The following is a 15741-nucleotide window of genomic DNA, read 5'->3' on the forward strand; positions in this document are numbered from 1 at the left end:
TGGTAGAACACAGCGCTTGACGATAACTGCCTGTGTTGTTGCAATGAATCAGTCTGTGGATCTTGGTTTTTGGCATCGCAAGGCTATAGAAAGTCTGTTTTGGGTGTTTTAGAACACTGAAAATGATGGGTATTTTTGGTTTGTTTTTTTTTTGAAGACAGAAATCAGAATGCTGACGCTAGCTACAAAAGTATGAACCCCAAGGGTTTAATAAACTTTAGGCGCTGCATTTACCTTAAAATCGGCGTTCAAAAAGAAAGAAAGAAAAAAAAAAACACACCTACCCTTATAAAAGCTTACCATGGGATTTGCACTGTAATTTTGCATTTTTGCCATGTTTTCCCCATGGTTACACAATGCATTTACCAGTTTACACTGGTTTGCCATGCTTATCAATATGCTTTACCATACTTCTTTGAAATGCTTACCTATGCTTTACCATGCTTCAACAATGCCTTGTTGCTCTTTGCTATGCTTTTACTATGGTAAACCTTTATAAGGGCACACTGCAACATTCCAGCAAAATTAACACTGTGCTGTTATGTTACGTAATCATCCATACATATTTCAAATGTCTGTGTTTTGGATGTTTGCCCTGAAATTCTGAAACAAAGACCACGCAATCAAGCACAATTTGCAAATCTCTGTGAGAACAGTGAGAACCTGCAAGTTTTGTGCACTCTTTGAATTTTTACTTGTACAGAAACCGTTCAAAACACAGACCCTAAGGTTTGTACTCTTCAACGACGATGCACTTGAAAAGCATTAGCAAATACCATAATACTGCAGTTCTATCTAAGCAAGGTCTGCTACTTGCCAAAATACTGTATTCAGAACATTTGTACTTATTAAGATTTTATTAAGGGCTGTGAAAGGCATTCGTGGTACCAAAAGCAAGTTTATATATTTTAGTTTATTAAAAAACGTGTTCATACTTAATGATGAAAGAGAATGTATTCCATAGAACATTTCCAATCATTGTACAATCCAGGTGCTTGTGAATGTAAATGCATGCACCCTCTTAAGGTGAAACATAGGAATGGAATCACTCTGTGCCACTGCTTCAGGTTGAGGTGGTAAAATGTGAAAGTTTAAATTTAAATACACAATATTATTTGACAAGTGGAATCTCTGGCATTCATTCCATTAGGAATCCAAACCTTGTGATATGATAGTGTAGTTTGGATAAACCACTGTTATAACAGGTGCATGGACATGTTGAATGACTGATTCTGTTGAAGCCAGACTCACTGTATAAGCACTATTATTAAATGATAGACAGACAAAAAAAACACAGCTGTGGCTAAATAACAAAACAGCACTACCGATCTGTGTATCAGTTTTGAATATTATTTATTTGGTGAATTTACATTGTTACATTCCATTTACAAAAAGACATTCAGTGCAGTTGGTAGCAACAGGCAACAACAGTCCATGACAAGGAATGGTGGAAAAATATACAACATGCATTCAAGACCTGCCACACAACCGCCTCTATAAACCTGAACAAACACCACCGACTGGTTGACCTAGTTTATAAAGGCAGGGAATGTTCAGAGATTATGATGTCATGAAGTTCTATCTTGAAGTAGAATTACTGCATTTACAACTGAACTGATTTGACCTGGGTGCCTTTTTCACTCTGGTCAGGATGGTACCTGCTGCCTGTGGAAACCTCCCATTTTTTAATTTAGTTAAGTGTAGATGGCAAAGTCAAGATTTAATGTAAAAGTCTGTGCTGCTTGAAAAGCAAGCCTAAATTATATATATTTATTGGGAGCAACATTTCTTGCTTTAAAACAATTAAAACACAATCCTCATGCCTTTTTAAAACTTACCCAGAACCAACTGGGCTTTACAACAGTACTTGTAAGTGTTGTCTAGTGAGGTCCTGGGAACCTCCTGTGTCTTCTGGTTTTCATTTCAATCACTTAACTAAGCCCTTAATTGAACTAATAATTTAACCTTTTTTTATTGTTTTCAGCTCTTAAGCAGTTGCAGAGTTCAAGTTACTTATAAAATGTCATAGCTAACTTGAAATTCTCAACTGTTTAGAGTTAAAAACAAGTAAAAGATTCTAATTAAGCAAATTATTAGTTCAATTAACGGTTTAGTTAAGTAACTGAGAGCTCAGTTGGAATGAAAACCAGCAGACACAGTGGGGTCCCCTGGACCGTGTTTGAGAAGCCCTAGTCTAGTGCATTTTACCAGTCTCAACTTCGATAAATGAGTGCTACTAAATGTTTAAGCAACAGGTAGTCATTTATAAAAGGTAGGTTATGTTAACCAGCTGTGTTTACAAAAAAAAAAGCGTGATAGAACAATCTAAGGCTGTATGGTGCCTGCATTTAAAAACTGCTAACCATGACCCCAAGAAGAAAGCAAACACATTGTGGAACTCGACAACAGAAAATGCATGTTTATTGGTTGCTTTTTGGGTTGCGATCAAGTATGCATACAGAATATATGTGCAAATACCAACCCAACCAGTACTGATCACTAATAAATGACTGGAATCGCACACGCAATACAAGAAAACAATGTACAGGTTTGAATTACTTTAGCAGATGTGAAGAGATTCCCCCGAACACTCACAGGACAAGAACCTGAACAGATCTACTGGAAGCTTGGTTTTAAGGATTCACCTGCAGCATGTATACTAGAATCAATAACTTCAGTCAGTTTATTGTGTCAGGCTGTCATGCATGAAGTGTTCAAACATTGCCTTCACAGATTTAGAGGTGTACTGCCTGTAAGGAAACACATTCACATTATCTAGAAAAATACAAGAATGCGATTTACATAAATTAAAAAAAAACAAAAACAAATTTAAAAAAATATCACCCAATTAGAATGAAAGGGTAAAGGATTTTAGCCAGAATATATGTATATTTTGTTTCGCTGAAAGATGCCGCTATTCAGGATTTGTTGGGCGTGTCCAGTGCTGGATTACCATCCAGCTCCCCTCCAGCAAAACTACAGTACAGCACAAGCCATTCTTGACAAGCCAGTTTCCAAAGCTACAGTGTATATAAAATGCACATTAAGAAATACAGTTTAATTTTCCCCTCATGGCTCCTCACATTTGAATTTCATATTAAAATCCAACACTAACAAATTGGCTGGATTATAAAGCAATTTTACAGCACTATAATTATATTAACATTTATTTAAGAGAAAACCCACACATGCTGTACATATTTAAAAAAAACAAAAACAAAAAAAGGTGTGTATATTGGCAAACACATCTTTGACAGCTCTCCTGTGATTCATGAACTCTTTACATCTTAGCAGAGGATGCCTGTAAGTTTGCAAGGTGTCATAATGGGGTGAGTAAGATAACAATGGGGTCACCCTGTGCAGCACAACAGTTTTCAGTAACTATTAACCAGGTACAGGCAACATTGGTCCTTGATGGCCATTTAATGTCCAGAATTCATCCTCTTAAAACTGCAAACCAGGCCCTGAAGTTTTTAGTAACACACAGATTGCAGAAGTCCTTGAGTAATACGCTGTATGAATACGCAGTGGAAGGCAACTCTGGTCCTTAAGGCCATTCAACTGCTGGGTTAATACCCAAAAAATATTTGGACTTCAGGGCCTGATTAGTAGTTGAACTGGTTCAAAGAAATCCTCCAGGACAAGGTTCAGCCAGGAATTTGGACTGGAAGAATGAGTTGTTGTTTAGCATGGACAGGTGGGAGGTGGGAGGGGGAGCAAGGTGACTTAATACTACCCTAAATTTTAGTGGCTGCCCCTGGACAAGGGTGTACGAAGGTAGAAAGGGTTAATTCACAGGCAGCGGGGATTCTCTGAAGCCTAACATCATGTACAAGGGGGGTTGGGGAGTCATGCATATTTTGAACTGCACGGCTGTGCTGGAAGTTCTAGTGCGGGACAGGGTAAGGCGGGGTTGAATAGCAAAACCTTCCCTTCCCCTGGCAGGTGTATTTGTCTATTACAGGCTGCTTTATACACCCTCTCTCATCGAACACCCTTGACGCTTAAACATCGAATATAGAATTACAGGATCACGGAAAACATTTTGTCATTCAATACAGCTGATACAAAACAAAAAAAAAAAAGAAAAAACAACTTTCAGGGTCAGCAGTGGAGCGAACGGGAAAGTGCATGAATGCAGCGTTACAGTGTCGGGGGCTTCAATCCGTATTTCTTAGCCACTTCTGTCTGTGCGTAAGCAGCATCACACAGTGAGTAGAGGTGTGCCATCTCCATTTCTGACTTGGCCAGGTTAATAGCTTTGTTGAACATGTCAATTGCCTTATCCAAGTTGCCTCTGTGAAAACATGAAGTATTTGTGTTAAACAGGGAACAAATAAACTTTCCAATGACATCAAACAGAAGGAAATCAGGTAATTTATCTTAAATACGTGCTTATTTAGAAGTACCGGGGCAAATGTCCAAATATTTCTTTACATGTCTTCGAAAGCAATTTTTGCCAGAAATTACATAATTGGTGGAAATTAGAAATATGTGTTTTGCCTTAAACTGATTACCATGTTACCAGAATTTGCAAGAGGGAAAATAGCTATGTGGGGGATTTCTAGATTCCATATTCCTTCAAATTTAATACGCACTTTGAACCATATTTGCTTCTCACAAATAGCCTGTGTCTTAAATTAGAGTACAGTATAGTGATGCGTGTATTAAAAATCACCATCAAAAGACGCAACTACCCGAGTACACAAACAGCAACGTGACTGACTGCCGAGAAAAGACGAACCAAAACATTACTGTATGTTCTCCAATTATCCATGACATACAGGCAGCCAATTTAAAAAAAACAGTCATTAGCTTCCTGAGGAATTCAAAAGACAAGCTTTTACAATTTCAGCATTTCTAACAAACAGTACCAGCTTGGACAGATCATAAATGCTGATCTGACACCTGACATGCCAAGGAATACCAGAAATTGGGAGAAAAACAGATGTGAATAATCATGTCTGGAAATGAAAAGCAGCACAGAACTGTAATGCTCTGTGTGATAGCAGACGGATGGAAACTGCCTTCATATGCACAACTGAGGTGGTAACTTTGTAAATACGTATTTATTTGATATTTAATTTTTTTCCTCAAGTTGATGGTGGGAAATTTGGGCTTCGTCTTAAATTTACTTCTGGCTGTCAAACATCAGCATTTTAAGAAGTCCAGATTAGAGTGCTGCTTCAGATTTGGGAAGCAAGTCAATCAGGTCCTGTTTCTCTCTGTAATAAAGACACAGATCAGGAGCATCACTCCAAAATACAACACGTTCTCCAACACTGGTCCAACTCGCAAAAGGAATTTTCATATAGTGATTAACATTTTTTCTTTTATGTTGTGACCCTAGTTTTTGTTATGAGGAATGTCAGGCAGAAAAAAATGGAGAGCATTTTTTGTTTCATTATACAACATCCCCTTGTGTGTTTATTCAAGTTAAAAAGTAAACCCTAGTAATTTATAAAAATGAGTATTCAAATACTTGTCTGAATCTTAAAACAGATATCCAAACACATATATTCCATGTTCATCCCAGTACTATTAAATGCATAGGCCTCTAGACCAACACCTTTTTTTTTTGTAAGACAACATGATAGCAGCCAGTTCGATAAGAGAAAAATTACATAAAACCTCAATATTAGAGGAACAGAAAATGGAACCACTCAGAATTGCTGCAAACACCACCAAATAAGAATTATGAAGCTATTTATAGCTGTATTCGAGCCAGGTATCCAGAGTTAAGGACCAATGAATTAAATACTCCCCATAACCCTCCAGTAGGACTTTTAGCCCATATCCACGTGCTGTGCCCCACATTGCAAGTGAAGAAACCGGACAAAGCATAAGCTAACCAAGATCATCCATTTAAATCTCCCCTCTACAATTTACATTAAAAAAACTGCCCATACCAAGTTTAAGGCTCATCCTTACAATGGCAGTCTGAATTAAAATGTCATTAGTTATTTCTCTGTATTCACTGGGTGGTATCTAGGTCAGTGTTTCCCAGACCTGTTCCTGGCAGCACACCGTGTCTGCTCGTTTTCATTCCAACACAGCGCTCAATTGCTTAATTGAACTGTCTCAACAAACGAAGAGCTTGAAAACAACGAGAAAATGCCCAGTTAATTACTTTATTATTTCAATGAAGGGTTCAATTAAGCAATTGAACGCTGAGTTGGAACAAAAACCAGCAGACACAGTGTGCCGCCAGGAACAGGGTTGGGAAACACTGGTCGGTTAGATCATGAAATACTGCAAACCAGAATCTGGTGTGAATGTGTCCTGCACTTCACTGATTTACTAAGTTTCCTAAACTGGGTCCATGGCCCTGTTGTATAGATCAAGCATTCTCATTGGTTCGTGCGAAAGATGAAAGCCTTACCTTTGGACTTCAATGGTCCCCATTGTTTCATACGCAAAATCACATTTGTTGTCGATCTCAATGGCTTTGCTGATCAGATCTAAACCTTTATCAAGATCTTGCTTCCACTGGAGCTGTAGTAAACTGGGAAAATAGAAAAAAAAAGACAAGATGGCCATTAAAAACAAATGGTCACTTTCAGGGTGAATACAAACAGGGAAAACTTTTCGGCAAGTTCATTCTTCGCTTTTGCTGTGTGGTGCAGGCCTGTAGCGATACTTTTTCGTCTTGCTACTTCAGCGATGCAGATAACAAGCCAACACACCAAATGGGAATCATGCAAAAGGGTTATTCTAGCCCTGCAACGATCAATTTCAATATAATTCCTGACCCTGCCTGTGGTGGTTGCCAGTCTGGCTCCACTGTATAAATGGCACTAATGTACGCATGTGTTTGGAGTGCCCTCGTATATCCAGCAGAGTGAGGTGCCAGTGACACCTGCACTTTCTAATGAATGACGATTCCAATCTTCAGTTATCCCAGATGCAGCGCAGGCTCTTGCTGGCAGACCGCACCGCAGCAAAGAAAACAATATCATAGTCAGGGTTTTCAAAGTAAGCCGGAGACCGGCACAATCCACTGCCTAATACTATATTTGTGCCGACTACTTTTACTAAAAACAAATATATTAAGATTTTTCTGGTATTATCATTATAAATTTGTTGTTGTATTATCATACGGTGAGGTGATATATAGTCCATAATAGTTAGATTGATAAAAGTTTCATAAAGGTAAATTCAGTGCATCCTCCAGTTAAAATACAACTGAGAGGTCTGAAGATCTGATAGTGTGCTAACTGCTGCACACGTTAAAATGAATGCGTTGCAGAATGAGAAGACCCTCACCCTTTATGCACATATGTAGTAGCGTTGTCTGGTTCCAGGTCGATGCACTTATTATACATCTCATTGGCTTTTCCAAAGTGCTGCTGATCTGTCAATGCCTGACAAAGAAAAATAATAATTTGAAAATGTTGCAGAGAGGTCATTGCAAATATATGTATACCACAGTGTCTATATACATATATATAGAATATGAAGGTTGAAGTCTGAACAGGATGCAAAGCTATACAACACACCTGTGCATACAGTGCATACCCCTCTGCACAATTTGGGAATCTTTTAATGACGTCTTCAAAGCCGTCCATGGCAGTCTGGACTTGTGAAGGGCTGTTTCCCGTGTAAGCCTGGCGGTACTAGAACAGAAAAAAATAAAAAATAAAGACTTTTTTTGTATGCCATGTTAAGTATTTGTGTAATTTACTTTTTTCCCCCCACTGGATGTTAAGTGGGGAGGGTTACTGAAGAGCGATGAGCTGAACTATCCCATGCAGCGCTCCCTGTGGGATGCCTTTTATGGTCAGCCACTTTGCACAACTAAGATTCGAACCAACAATGTCTCAATTACACGACTCAACATGCACTCTACTTAGGATTGATTTTATTAAGTTACAGCTCCTAGAATTGTTCTTTTTCTTTAACACCAGAGAATTTGTATTTATTTTCAATTTGACAGTGAAACTCAGCTTACCAGAGCAAAGCATTTCTGAGCTTGTGCTAAAGCAGAATCTGGACGCAGTACAATGCACTTGTCGAAATCGCCCACTGCTTCCTCTACCTGGTCAAGCAAGATCTTCAGCTGCAATGAAAAAGACTCATTAATAAAGGGAATATCCGATTTCTTCAGAATTCATCTTGCAAGTTTTAAAAACAATAAGGGTTAAAACATTACTTTAAGAATGTCCACAACAGGACTGGGGAAGCCACGTGTTCGAGGCAAATTTATTCTGTACGTGCTAAAGCAAACCGTATATATTTTTCAATTTGAATTCAAACGTAGTCTCCGAACAGGAATCGCATGGTTGTGTAAAGGCTGAAGCGATGGTCTCTCACCTGGCCTCTGTGGTGGTACACGTCTGCATTCTGAGAATCGATGTCTGCAGCCATGTTGAAGTCCTGTGTGGAAAGCAAGGGCTGCTGCTGCTGCATGTACATACTGCCACGCTTGATCAGGGCATTAGCGCGTAGCTGCTGAAAAAAAAAAAAAAAAAAAACATATCTATCTATCAAGAATCCATTTCCATGGGGGCTTATACCTGTACATTACAAGGTTCAAAGTACATATTTTATGCAGCTTAGAACAACAGACAGTGCTATAAAATAGCACCACTGTGTGTGTAAAAAAAAAAAAAAAAAAAAAAAAAACACATCACCAAACTCCAAACTGGGCTAATCCAGCTTCAGCAGCTACTTAAATATAAAAAAAGCAATACTGGTGCTCAGCATTCCATCTAAGGCTAAAATATGCACATTTTTCGCAGTAACTGGCAACAACCTTTGCACTCTGTTTACTAACTTTCGCAAGTTATTACTATAAATATCAACCTCAGTCGAGACTCCATTTTGACACCAATCTTACAAAGCATTAACATAAGCATATTTGTGTCTGTCTTGCAGCTGACTCTCTGATTTCCCTCTGTAAACATGCACATCACATTAGTGCAGAGCTCGCTCGGGCACCAGCAAATCTACTGGTACAGGGCGGGCGAAGCAGGCGTCTGGCGATTCTGCCTCTGTAGAGAGTGCTGCTCGGTGCTACTTATGAAATTTACAGTTTTTAAACTGCTCATATAATTGAATAATAAAATTAGTGAAGCACAATCTTCCTGCATTATTTACAAGTATAAATACTCTGTTTTATTTCCCTTTTAAAAAAAATGACCATTTCAGAAACCATCGCAAGCGTTTTGAATCTGGTAAAAATGTAAATCAGCACATTAGTCGAAAATACACATTTAAGTGTATAGTAACTGAAAAAGAGTGTATTCATCATGTGACTTCATTCCATGTCTCTGATGAAACTCAACATGGTGGCAGCACCAACGAAGAAAAAAAAGCAATGTTTCAGTAAGACAGAGCTAAAAGAAATCTGATTACCTATATGATAAACACGTAGAGAATAAAGCAAATAATACAGCAACAACGGCAAAGCACTGCATTCTTCCATGCTGAAAAACTAAGACCTAAGGTACTGTGCTCAAGTCAGAGCTTTCTCCAAGTAAGTAAGCTAAATTAATTGTGTATTTCATTATTGTTTACTTTATTTCTTTCCACACTACCTGCCTTTAATGAAGTTATAATTAGCAATTTTAAACCATGGCTGTTTCCTAATTGAATTATATTTCTGACGAAGAAATGAGCTCAAAACTGTTTTTCCAGCTATACAATCCTTAAAGGAAATTGATCGCTTTACTGTGTAAATGATGTAGTCACTACACTACACACCGCTGGTTTCATAAAGACATTCTGTCTGGAGACACGCCTCTTTAACACTGCAGAATTAGGAAAGAAACAATTGAGAGGATTAATTATGCTATTTAAATTACAATCGGGTAATACTTAGCAGTGAACCTGTTTTAGAGCAACGAGTCAGTCAAAATGCCTTCATCAGTGTTTCATATTTTATCCTGGTTATTATTATAATGGTAGTAAAATGCTAAACTTAATGTGTGGAGTACTGTACATAGGATTACTCTCACATGACATTGCTGGAATGTTACTAAACTGTTTCATATGTTTTATTGTTATTGTAAATGCCAGCAATAAGCTAAACCAGGTATTTTCAAAACACCTTTATTTGAAGACTAAACTACTGTGTAGTGGAAGACTGTAAATATGACTTTCACAACTGTGCTGGACATTTGGTTTTCTGAAACGTTGTAATACAATTCTTAGGTTTTCCTGCATATTTTAATGCCAGCAAAAAGCCAAGTGACACCTATAAACATTATGACAGGTGTCTTCAAGTGCTTTACTTACCATTGAAAAAAAAAAAAGAATTGTGGTAACTTATTAATTTACTTATTTTAACTACCAACATTATATTTATGTTCAAATGCCATATTTAATTATTAATACATTGATAAAAAGTGGGAACAAATGGAATTGGCCATTTTTGAAAAACAAAATTTGGTATTCCCACGAATGGAAAAATTAGTAGCCCTAGAGATGGTTACAATTGAAGGCAGTGCAGACGCCGGTGTTTTATGCAGTAGTATAAAGCAATTTTATACAGGCCACCAGTTAAGCATGCAGTCTATATATATGATAACAAACCGACAGGGCTGCATAGGACCAGAGGATGTTTCAAAATCAGAGACAGAGCCACAATAAATGTCTTGTTTAAATTTAAAGTAAATTGTAAAATTGTTGAGATACTTGTGTTGGAATATTGTTTCAAAATTGTATAATGCAACAAAATATATTAAAGAGTTAATGCGTGGCCGAAGGTTTCTCACCGATAATTGACCCTTTCTCAGTCAAAATGGCAAGTTTCTCAGTAACTAAAAGGCTTAGAGGGAACGCTGCTGGTGCTTGTTCTAAAATCAACTTCCTAAACATTAAAAGACCATTCAATACTAATTTAAGACATTCTACAACCATATTCGTGAAAGTTATCTACAGTTAATTAAATGTATCTTGATTAAAGATTATGTTCTTTTCAAACAGTGACAGATTCAGTTTTTCTTTCCATTAGAATAGAAATATTCCTTTTTTTTTCTATATGCGTACCTCTCGAATACAGACACTGTAATGTGTACATTCGGATATGTCGGACACAACGTATGACCCCTAATATAACTAATTAAGTGTGATGCAGGTCACTGTGAATTCCATGATCTAAAGAGTAACCAAAGACAGGATGAAAATAAAACTCAAAAACAGATACAAGTAGCCCACTAGAATCAGTAAAATTAAGAACATGAGTAAAATAAGGAATATAAATTTACACTATAGAATTTAAACTAACTGCGATTGATCGGTTGGAAATGTGCAAGAAGCTTTTAGAAATACTGCTGGACTCCACTGGTTCGAAACGCATGACGTGGACAACATTAAAATTCAGAATTTGAAGTCTTTAATTACTGTTTGCAAAGAAAAGAAAGTCTGACTCGTACTAACCGAATACAAAAGAAGCAGGTTAGCTGTGAGTTTTACTTGCAGCCACACGTACATTGTAAAATTTTCTATGTCAATTTAAAAATGACTGATTATTTCTGTAGTGTGTGCAGTATATGTAAGGTACTGTATAGTATCATAATGTGTTAATGCGGCACCATGATCTATTTTGTGTTAGTTTTTATTTAGGCTATGGTAAATAAAAGAAAAAGCGCTAAATTAATTTAGTTTCAATTTTAAAAAAATATTTTATGTCCACATTGTATAGCAATGTGTAGAGAATGAAGCATAAAGACTTATCTTGTGTTACTGGTATTATCTACAGCGGCCTATAGGCTAGGTGTTCATTTGATTTTACTCTATACTGTATAGGCCTACTGTGTGTGTGTGTGTGTGTTTTTTTTTTTTTTTTTTTTTTTTTCAAGCCGCACACCTTATTTCAGACAATCGGTGTGTCTCCAGACATCCGGTTTAGTGAGGGACTACTACACGACGCCCAAAGGGACTGCAATTGTCCCAGCCCCCATACCTTAACGTTGGCTTCCTGCATGTTGATAACCTGGTCCAGGTCTGGTTTAGCAGCAGTAGCGTTGCCAATCAGCAGGTAAAACGTGGCCCGCAGTAACAAAGCCTCTGCTGCGTACTTCCCGCGACTCTCAATCTCTTTAGTGCACTCACTGATGATTTTGTCGTAGTTTTCCTCCTCCATGAACTGCTTAGCTTTCAGGTAGCCAGAGCTGAAGTAAAAAAAAAAAAAAAAAAGATTGAAGATTAGTAGGTCAGGAGGCTGACTAAGCTCTGAAACAGCAAACCTTCACACGTTTAACAGTATTATGACTAGTGGTGGTAAAGGGCCAGGTTCGATTTTTAAACTCACATTCTAACCCTTTACCAGTCACCACGAAATGCAGGTGTACAAGTATAGAATGCAAGTTAAAAAAACTGAATAGTCCCAACCTTTTCCAGTTAAATTTGAGACATTAGGTCACCTATGGTTTCCTGTGCTGAAGTGTAATAGAGCTCAGGTTATAAATAGGGACTGGGAAAAAGATCCTGCACTTGTGTTCAGCTTCCCCTGCATGGCCTTGCTTCTATACCTCTCTTTGACCTCGGCTGTCTCCCCCTCCTTATCTTTATCCTCGTCTGCCTTCTCTCCCTTCAGGAGGGGCTGCGAGATGATGTCGTCTGTGAAGGAGCTGAAGTACGACTTGATGAACTGAGGAGACGGCATCAGGGGCTCCCGGTTCTGAAAAGAGGAGGAAACTCTCGGCAATGAATGACAGCAGCTTTAGAGGATAATTAGGTGAGCAGCACACTATTAGCAACTATAAGGCTATAGTTCTCACACTGGTTAGAATTTACACTTTCAGATTTATTTTAATGTATAAATCTTGGACACAAGAAGTGTGCATCTTAAAGAAAAGCTTTGCTTTTAAAAAAAAAAAAAAAGTATGTTTGTAACTTACATTCCCGTTATTAATGCAAAGCTATTATAGCTACCAATTACATGAAAAAATGAATACATGCCCTCAATCCAATGCACATGTAAAAAATGACACATATAACCCAGTACCTCCATGTATCCCAATATTCTGATACTCAACAACTATGTAATAAAGAATGTCCGATTACGTTTTACAACTGGATAAGCAGTTTCTTAAATATCTTCTGTGAAACTGTGGCTGGCATGTGTTGATGAATTTGAAAAGCACATGCTATCTTGATTTCCTTCCCCAGTTGAAACAAACCTTGTATTTTTCTTTTGCTTTTTCTTTTCCAAGCAGCTTGAGCACTTTGTCTGCCAGAAGCATGCTCTGCTGATTCTGGAATGCTTCTAGTATACATACAGCTGTCACATCTGAGGGGAGGGGGAGAAAAAACAAAACGCACGTCAATTTGGGAATAACTATTAACCCACAAACTTGCCTTGCGCCAATCACGGCATCTCGTCAAGAGTAATGAACCATAACCAGGGATTAAGTTTACAGTTGTTCTGCAGAGTATTGCAGTAGTAGCGCAGAGCACCGCCGCACATACCTTCCAAACACTGTTTCTTGTTGTCCAGGCGCTCTTGGGCTTTGGCCCGTCGGAATAGCGCCTTTACGTAGCGAGGGTTCAGCTCCACTGCTCGTGTGCAGTCATCCACCACTTCCTGCCACTTTTGCTGCAAGGGAGATCCAATAGCTCAATATAAAAATGAAACATTGGGACGAGTCAGCTTAAACCTGGTTCACTCACTGACTACATTGAAATAACAAATGAATACAAGTTAAACACTATAGACAGAGGGCCTATAAAAGTATGACTGTCTTAAGTACTTTATTGTAAAAAGACAAAACAGTAAGCAGCCTATTTACTGGGCACACATTTAACGATCATAATTGGAGTTGAATTGTGTTGTCAAACACATTGCAACCTTACTGAAACGAGACTTATTGAAACAATCAATTTCACAGCTGCTGGAATGCATGCCTGCAGATAAAACATCTTTGTACAGCACAGCTGAGCTGCGTGACTCTGCAGCCCCCACTGTACCTGCTGTTCAAATGCTGCAGCTCTGTTCTGGTAGAATGTGGAGAGATCTCCCTTCTGCTCAGTGGGACACCGGCTGATGGCCTCAGAGTAGCACTGGATTGCCTGGTCATACTTTGCTGCCTTGAAATACTTGTTGCCTTTATTCTTTGCAGCCTGGGCCCGGTCCAGAGGATTCTAGGAGGAAAGGTAGTAGAATGAGAGTTGTTCTACAGCAGCCATCTTTAAATTGTTAATTTACTTTTGGTTTCTGATTTCATTATGCCCGTTGGTTTTGTTATCAACCTTGATAAATAATGATTAACAAAGAAAAATAAATAGCAACGACATTTTTTTTAGCAGAGAACGATAGGCAGGGAATGTTATTAAATAAACAACAATTATCCGTAACTGAGCTAATACTTGAATAGTGAGCACATATACATGGATTCTCCCCATCTCCCATATAAACAGGAACCAAAATATTCCCTATAACACTCTGATTAAACAGAATATCAGCTTATATAAATCAGTGATACTATAAAATGACCACTCTCACTAGGTGGTTCCGGGGTCATTGTTCTAATATTTGGAATTGATATCTCTTAATTCTGTTATCTTTGTTTCTTGGGCTCCCAGGAGATCCTATTGACCCTGCTCAGTCTGCATTTTGTACAATCAAACTTTTATGATTTGAAAAATCAGTAAGCAGCATCCCTCTCAAGGACCAGAAGCACATAGGTCAGGAAGAGCATTAGAAAGAACAGCATAGAAATAGACCCATAGCTACACCGTGGGGTTGTTTCAATACACTTTTTGTATTCCCATGTGTCTTTATAAGGCAGCGCTGTTTTTATTTAAAGTGATACATCATCATAACTTGCCGTTATTCCTGAAACTAAGGCAGCTGTGTGATTTTTTTTTCTATGTGAGGCAAGTGGGCTGTATTACAACAAATCACGTTTAAATACATCATTAGGAAATAACTGTTGTTTTAACTATAGCCCCTTTCACACTGGCCCTCCTAGCTAGCCTTGGGATGTGGGTTGACACGATTTGACCTGGGTCCAGCGAGACAAAATTCATGATGGCTGTTTGTAAGAGGACAAAGTAACAAACAGCCACGTCTGCGTGAAGGTTTCACTTCTGCAAGGAACATTTCTGTTCAGCCATATTTTTGTTGATTTGAGACATACCATGAGCCAGATTGCAGCAGGGATGAAAAAACATTTGCTCTATTCAATCCAGAGAAGCTTGGATGGAAGCATCTGTAACAAGCTGCTTTCGGGGCACTGTGCACGTGAATTGTGTACTTGCTTCTCACACCCAGGCCAACCCTGCTTCATCAAAAAGCAGTGTGAAATTGTGTAGCCAAATCAGGTCTACACAGGGTCATGACCCGGGTAGAGCATGTCACTATGCACTGTGTTGGGTTTGCGCCAAACATAACGCTTTGCATTTAGGCCAAAAAGTTCCATTTTAGTTTCGTCAGACCACAAAACTCTTTGGTAGGGTGGCAAGAAGGAATGGAGCAAAGTACAGATAAGTCCTTGAGGAAAACCTGCTGCCCTCTGCAAGAAAGCTGAAACTGAGATGGAAGTTCGCCTTTCAGCATAACAACAACCCAAAGTAAACAGACAAAGCTACACTGGAGTGGCCAAGGAACAAACAGGTAAATGTCCTTGACTGGCCCAGTAAGAGTCCCGACGTAAACCCAATCAAAAATTTGTGGCATGACTTTGAAGATTGCTGTCCATCAACGCTCCCCAAGGAACTTGACAGAGCTTGAACAATCTTGTAAACAAGAATGGCCAAACATTGCCAAATATAGGTGTGCAAAGTTGATAGAGA

The 15741-nt window shown here is 38.4% G+C and overlaps 1 protein-coding gene across 2 annotated transcripts in view; it reads right to left on the reverse strand.

Annotated features, from left to right (window-relative positions):
- Positions 1 to 2404: 2404 nt before the first annotated feature.
- LOC121320530 (mitochondrial import receptor subunit TOM70-like) overlaps positions 2405 to 15741 on the reverse strand; it is a 19386-nt gene continuing 6049 nt past the window's right edge. Inside the window, exons 2-12 of one of the 2 annotated variants that reach the window (XM_041258930.1) lie at positions 13915 to 14088; positions 13417 to 13543; positions 13128 to 13237; positions 12477 to 12625; positions 11909 to 12116; positions 8314 to 8451; positions 7952 to 8059; positions 7500 to 7616; positions 7267 to 7364; positions 6383 to 6505; positions 2405 to 4297 (exon numbers count right to left, since the gene is read on the reverse strand). In XM_041258930.1, the coding sequence (XP_041114864.1) occupies positions 4144 to 4297; positions 6383 to 6505; positions 7267 to 7364; positions 7500 to 7616; positions 7952 to 8059; positions 8314 to 8451; positions 11909 to 12116; positions 12477 to 12625; positions 13128 to 13237; positions 13417 to 13543; positions 13915 to 14088 (1506 nt within the window). In that variant the 3' untranslated portion in view covers positions 2405 to 4143. The remainder of the gene's footprint in view (positions 4298 to 6382; positions 6506 to 7266; positions 7365 to 7499; positions 7617 to 7951; positions 8060 to 8313; positions 8452 to 11908; positions 12117 to 12476; positions 12626 to 13127; positions 13238 to 13416; positions 13544 to 13914; positions 14089 to 15741) is intronic. The other variant, XM_041258931.1, reaches the window with a different exon arrangement.

The sequence above is a fragment of the Polyodon spathula genome, chromosome 9, assembly GCF_017654505.1.
Source record: "Polyodon spathula isolate WHYD16114869_AA chromosome 9, ASM1765450v1, whole genome shotgun sequence".
Classification (NCBI taxonomy): domain Eukaryota; kingdom Metazoa; phylum Chordata; class Actinopteri; order Acipenseriformes; family Polyodontidae; genus Polyodon; species Polyodon spathula.